Source organism: Peromyscus eremicus, chromosome 17 (assembly GCF_949786415.1).
Source record: "Peromyscus eremicus chromosome 17, PerEre_H2_v1, whole genome shotgun sequence".
Lineage (NCBI taxonomy): Eukaryota > Metazoa > Chordata > Mammalia > Rodentia > Cricetidae > Peromyscus > Peromyscus eremicus.
In genome coordinates, this window is record NC_081433.1 from 19,471,619 (window position 1) to 19,477,618 (window position 6,000).

Consider the following 6,000-nt stretch of genomic DNA (forward strand, 5'->3'; position numbering starts at 1 on the left):
ACTGAACCTGGGCCAGGAGTCGCTGCTCCTGCTCATGTGACGGTTGACACCATGAGGATTGCCAGCTCTTTAACAACAGCAATGCGTTTACTTCACACTGAGGCAGAAGAGAGCAGGGCAGATCTTCAGCAGTCTTAGGAGGAATCCATCCCAGACTGGAGACAGCCAACTTGCCCGCCTGCACCAAGGACGGGATTTCCCACCCATAGACATTGCACACGCCTCCAAACTTCTCTAGGACGTTGGGTCCAATTAACTGCTACTCTTGGTTCCTTTAAATAAGAAAGGAATATCCCAAGGGTCATATACATTTACTTCTGGCAACACAACAGGCCTATTAGCAAACTATAGTCAGAATTCTTGAATACGCCTTGAAGAATGTGTGCATCAGTGGGGGTTAGGGACACTCATGGCTCCCTGGCTAGCAGCTTGGGCTCTCTCAAAATCTCTGACTTCCTGAGGGGTGCGCAAATATTGCTCGATTTCACTGTCAGAAATGTCCTCATCTCCGGTCACTACAGAAACGGAGGGTGTGGGATGGGTCCGTTTGGGAGGCTTCAACATACAGGGTGGGAGGAGAGGCGCGGGGCTGGCAGGGCGTTTCCTCTTAGGCAAATCACAGGTACCATCCTCTGCCTCCTCTTGCTGTGCCTGCCCCCTCTGCTCTTGCTTCTGGGTCTCCACTTCTGCTGGTCCATCTCGAAAGGCCATGCGGACCAGCATGTGGCGGTGCTGGAGAAGGTCGCCGATGTGTTTCACCACAGTCCGCTTATCCAGCTTCAGCACCTGCAGCCAGGCCAGCTGGCTGGCCATCCGGAGCAGCACAGCCAGGAGCTCCTGCAGACGAGAGGCAGCCGGGTAGGGCAGATCCACATTTGCCAACTTACAAAACTGGGCAAGAGAACATGTCAGTCGGCCTGAGGGCCGCAGAGACTGCCACGCCAGGAAGGTGGCTGCAGTGATGATAGGCAAGGGGTGCCGCCCAGTCACGAGCCATGTCTCATTTGCCAGCTCCACCAGGAGCAAGGTTCGAGACAGCATCTTGTCTTTGTCCTCCACATACTTGGCTGGCATGGATGGGGAAGCCTGGAACAGTTTGAAGCTGAAACAACCAGAAGGAAGGTCAAGTGAATGACGGGTATTCTTCCAGGGCGAGAAGGGCAGTCTACCCAAGGTGGATGGGGAAGCTGTTTTGTCCTAGAGACGGTCAAGATCACTGGGGAGAGAGGTACTGAGAAAGAGGGGGCAGGAAACATGCCAGGTGAAGGGCACTAACATAGCTGAGCACCTTCCTAGGGCACAATTCCAATGTCCTCATTTACTCCATAGAATGTGTACCATTACACAGAAAGTGTACCATTATACAGAAAGTGTACCATTATATAGAAAGTGTACTATTATACAGAAAGTGTACCATTATATAGAAAGTGTACCATTATATAGAAAGTGTACCATTATATAGAAAGTGTACCATTATATGCATCTACTTGGGATATGACCAAGTTTCAACCATTACTGTTTGGGGTTGGTTGGTTTGGGTTTTTTTTTAACATAGGGTCTCATCATGAAGTCCAGGCTGGTCTAGAACTCCAGATAACTCTTGCTTCAGCCACCCAAGTGCTGGGATTAAGGGTATGTGCTACCATACTTGGTCAGCCATTTTGTGGTTTTGTTTTGTTTTAAAGTATACTTGTTAGGCCAGCCTGGGCTGTGCGAGACTGTCTAAAACCAAACAGCTAAGAATCTCACTAAAACCTCAGCTTTGAACCTTGTTCTACCATTGACTAGTATCTTTGGACTTGATATAGAGGCAACCCTGCCACTACATACAGTGACACATGGCCCCTGCCACGTAAATCGAACGATCTCCATTCGTAAGGCAGGAGTCAGGCAACTCAGTAGCCCTATGCCAAGGCTGGCTAAGGATTTTTTAAAAAACATTATCCCAACCCTGTGATGGAAAGGAGATTGGAAGATTACAGCGTTCTGGAAATGTACAAATGGTACTGATCTCAGTGGTAAGCGTGAAATGGGAAGGAAAGACCCCCACCCCCTTTGAGACAGGCTCTGGTGAAGGCATGCACCTGCCAGGGCACCTCCCTACGCAGCCTTTCCCCCTAGACAAACAAGTACCCGCTGCAGTAGGACTTCACCAAGTCTGCCAGGCACAGAGACGGCACATCCAGCCCCAAAAGCTTCACGATCTGCATGTAGGTGCCGGAAAACATATCCAGATCTGCGTACAACAGGGTGCAGATGGTTCCCATGGTGAGGGGCCAGTTATGTTGCCGGCAGGTGATTAGAACACAGCATCCGACTAACACTTCCTTCTTCTGTAGCCTAGCAGCGCGGATGCCGGACAGCTTATAGGCCTTTTGATAGTAGGAGACAGCTGTATCCTCGAACGTTGGGGGCAACTTCAGAACCCGGCACAGGTCTCTCACCCGACGGAGGTCTAGGAAAACACACAGCAAGCAGAGAGGCCAGCTAGGGCTTAATTCAGGTCTGTTAAACTCGCCATATAGAGCAGATGCACAAATAATACGCCCTTCTGTACTAACAGAACACTTGATGTGGCCATGTGTTTTATGGTGCTGGAGCTAGACTCGAGATCCTCAAGCATGCTGGGCAAGCTCTTTATCCCTGAGTTGCAGTCGTAGCCCTTTAGAACTATGGTCCATCCAAAGATAGAGAACATTTCGGGAAAGGTCACATTCAATCCACCACCTTCTATGAGTTAATTTGACTTACGGACATGGCAGTTTCTCATTTGTTTTGGTACCAGGGTTTGAACTCCAAGCCTTACATATGATAGGTGCATACTCTATCACCAACCTACCCCTAGCTCCAAAGCCAAGCTTTACCCAGGCTCCTTGAGGCTACATTAAGCCCAGTGCAGACCCAAACCTTCATCTACCACAATTCCTTTTAGTTTTTAAGACACACGATGTAGCTGGGCTGATTTCCAAGTCTATCCTCCTGCCTCACCTCCTGAGTGCTGAGACTGTAGGCCTACACCACATCAGCAATTGCTCTCTTCTAGCCTATCTTAGACCAGTAATGCCGAAAACAAGAACACACAGATGGACTCAGACATCAAGACAATTTTCTTTAAAGCCACTGTATCATAAAAAGTTGATTCTCTGGGCTGGAGAGATGACGCAGCAGTTAAGAGCACTTGCCGCTCTAGCAGATGACCTGGGGTTCAGTTCCCAGCACCCACATGGCAGTTCACAACCACCTATAACTCCAGTTCCATGTGATCCAATACCCTCTTCTGACTCGGTGGGCACCAGGCATGCACATGGTGCACATACATACATACATGCAATTAGAACACCCATACACTGGGCGGTGGTGGCGCACGCCTTTAATCCCAGCACTCAAGAGGCAGAGGCAGGCGGATCTCTGAGTTCGAGGCCAGCCTGGGCTACAGAGTGAGTTCCAGGACAGGTTCCAAAGCTACACAGAGAAACCCTGTCTCGAAAAACCAAACCAAACCAAAGCAAAACAACAACAACAAAAACCAACAAAAAAAACCCCATACATATATTAAAACCAAACATTAAAGAGTCGCGTAAATAAAAGCAAAGCTGAAATTTAAGGAAAAAGGTTGCTTCTCACCTCGTTGCTGGCTGCGGCTAACTTGTTCATTTTCCCCTGTGCTTCGAGAATATGTCACTTCTGTAAAATAACAAATAATAATAGCACAGCTGGCCTCCATTCATTCATCCATCTCCCTGCCCCCTGACCACATCAGACCAGGGAGATTTCAAATTATTGAGTATCTACTTCCCATCTCAGAGAGGATACCCAGCCACGTAAAAGTAAAGGCTCATCTGGCTGTTTATGTCTTCAGTAGCACCAAATCCAGAGACAGCCGGTACAGAACGATATAAAGCAGCGCTGGTGATTCCAATTTTCCAAGTTATTTCTCTGGTACATTCCATTTCGAGGGCTGCACTAGTCAAGGACTAGCCCAGTGGTTCCCAACCTCCTAATGCCGTGACCCTTTTAATACAGTTCCTCATATTGTCGTGACCCCTAACCCTAAAGTTAGTTTCGTTGCTACGTCATAACTGTAATTTTGCTAGTTTTATGAACTATAATGTAAAGAGCTGATATGCAGGATGGTCTTGGGCTACAAGACCCGTGACAGGGTCGAGACCCATAGGTTGAGAACTACTAAGCAACGGCGTGGAAGGAAAGGAGGAGCATTTTGCCAATTGGTGCTACAAACTGCTATGGGGTAATGGTTCGTGTTGTATTTCCAAATAATTTACCGGCCAGCCTTCAACACTGATTAGGTGTTGAATGTGATTGTTGAATAAGATGAGTGAAACCTTTTCCGTCTCATTCATCCACCATCCAGTATACCCACTAAACGCCAGACACCGTAGCAGGTATTGGGGAACACAGATGACTAGCACCCTCCTCCAGCTAATTTACTTGGAGCGAGCTTCTCCCACATTTAACTGTGCACATGACCCCCCCCCCCAAAAAAAAAGGGCGCGCGGGGTGTGGGAGGGAGCTAGGAATGTGGGTTTAAGCACTCCACCGCCCCAGGCTCTCCCCAGGGCCCCAAGACAGGTACCAGTACCTCTGAGGTTGCCCTCGTCGCTGAAGGTGGTCGTAAGGACCCCTTCGGTGACCACACAGCCGCAGTCGGAGCACACCAGCTGGCTCTGAGAATAATGCGAGTCTTCCACGAGCTCAGAGGAGCCGCAGTCCGGGCAGCGGCTGCCGCTCGGCATCTCACCATTCGTCACGTACCCCCGGGACACCCAGCCCTAAGAAGGTATAACTAACTGCCCCGCTGCAGAAAGGTGGAGGGACCCTTATTCCGACTGCACCTGCCTCTTCCGGTCAGCTGGACAACCGACTAGTGGTTGGCTCCGCCCCCGTGGCGGCACGCCCCTTCCGATCTCGTTTGTGGCCCCGGGTAGAAACATGAGTTAGAAAGGAAGGTTCCTAGGCTTAACTGTGTCTCCGGTTCTCTGGTGTCTTGAGATGGGGCCACATTGGGAGTTGACACATGCCAGAGATAAGGAATTGCTGTCTGTGAAACGCTATTTTATTTATATTATTTAATTTATTTTCTTGTTTTTGGTTTTTCGAGACTGAGTTTTTCTGTGTAGTTTTGGCGCCTGTCCCGGATCTCGCGCTGTAGACCAAGCTGGCCTCGAACTCACATAGTTATGCCTGGCTCTGCCTCCGATTGCTGGGATTAAAGGCTGCCCAGAGTCTTCTGTCTTTTAAACTCTATTTTTTTGTTTGTTTTCAACTATAAAATAAGGGAATTGGGCCGGACATGGTGGTACACACACCTATAATCCTAGTGCTTGGGAGATGGAGGTGGGAGGATCAGGAGTTCAAGGTCATCCTCCTCAATACAACAAGCTGGAGACCAGTCTGGGTTACACGAGGCTTTGTCACAAATAAATCAAAAAGTTGTGGTGGCATACTTCTTTAATCCTAGCTTTTGGGAGACAAAGAGTTTGAGGCCAGCCTGATCTACATATCAGTTCAGCCCAGCCAGAACAACATAGTGAGAACCTGGCTCTAAATAAATAAAAAATGAGATCGTTGAATTAAAATCTTGAGTGGTAGACTTAGATGTCTTTAGAGAGTAACATGAAAAAAACAAACAAAAACCCCTTAAAGAGGATAAGCAAAAATTTATTCTAGAGCCAAAAAGGAGGACTAGCACCCAGGAACAAATTCAAGTACAAACAAAGCCATATATCAAAATATTCACCAGATACAATGGTGGAAGCCACAGGTGGGCATGCTAGAGGATAATGGGTAAATCTTTCCTATGGGTTTCAGATGCTATCTGCCATTCTAGATTCTGGAATGGTAGAAGCTAGCAGCTGGGTAAGAATACATTTTATATTTTTGGTTGTGAGCCTAGCCTTTAACGGCTGAGCCATCTCTCCAGCCCAGAGGGCTTTTTGTTGTTGTTGTTTGTTTGTTTGTTTGTTTGTTTTTGAGACAGGG

The 6,000-nt window shown here is 48.1% G+C and overlaps 1 protein-coding gene across 1 annotated transcript; it reads right to left on the reverse strand.

Moving 5' to 3' along the window:
* Positions 1-68: 68 nt before the first annotated feature.
* On the reverse strand, positions 69-4,868 carry Brf2 (BRF2 RNA polymerase III transcription initiation factor subunit). Its single transcript, XM_059244504.1, has 4 exons — positions 4,601-4,868; positions 3,625-3,684; positions 2,134-2,455; positions 69-1,102 (listed from the first exon to the last, which is right to left on the reverse strand). The coding sequence occupies exons 1-4, from the start codon at positions 4,752-4,754 to the stop codon at positions 388-390; spliced, it is 1,251 nt and encodes a 416-aa protein (XP_059100487.1). The 5' UTR covers positions 4,755-4,868; the 3' UTR covers positions 69-387.
* Positions 4,869-6,000: the final 1,132 nt, after the last annotated feature.

Excerpts from the sequence above, each read along its gene's own strand:
- Brf2 (XM_059244504.1), bottom strand. The coding sequence starts at position 4,754 with ATGCCGAGCGGCAGCCGCTGCCCGGACTGCGGCTCCTCTGAGCTCGTG. Across the intron at positions 2,456-3,624 it reads TAGCCGCAGCCAGCAACGAG|ACCTCCGTCGGGTGAGAGAC; the intron begins GTGAGAAGCAAC and ends GTGTTTTCCTAG. Across the intron at positions 1,103-2,133 it reads GTGAAGTCCTACTGCAGCGG|CTTCAAACTGTTCCAGGCTT; the intron begins GTACTTGTTTGT and ends TGGTTGTTTCAG.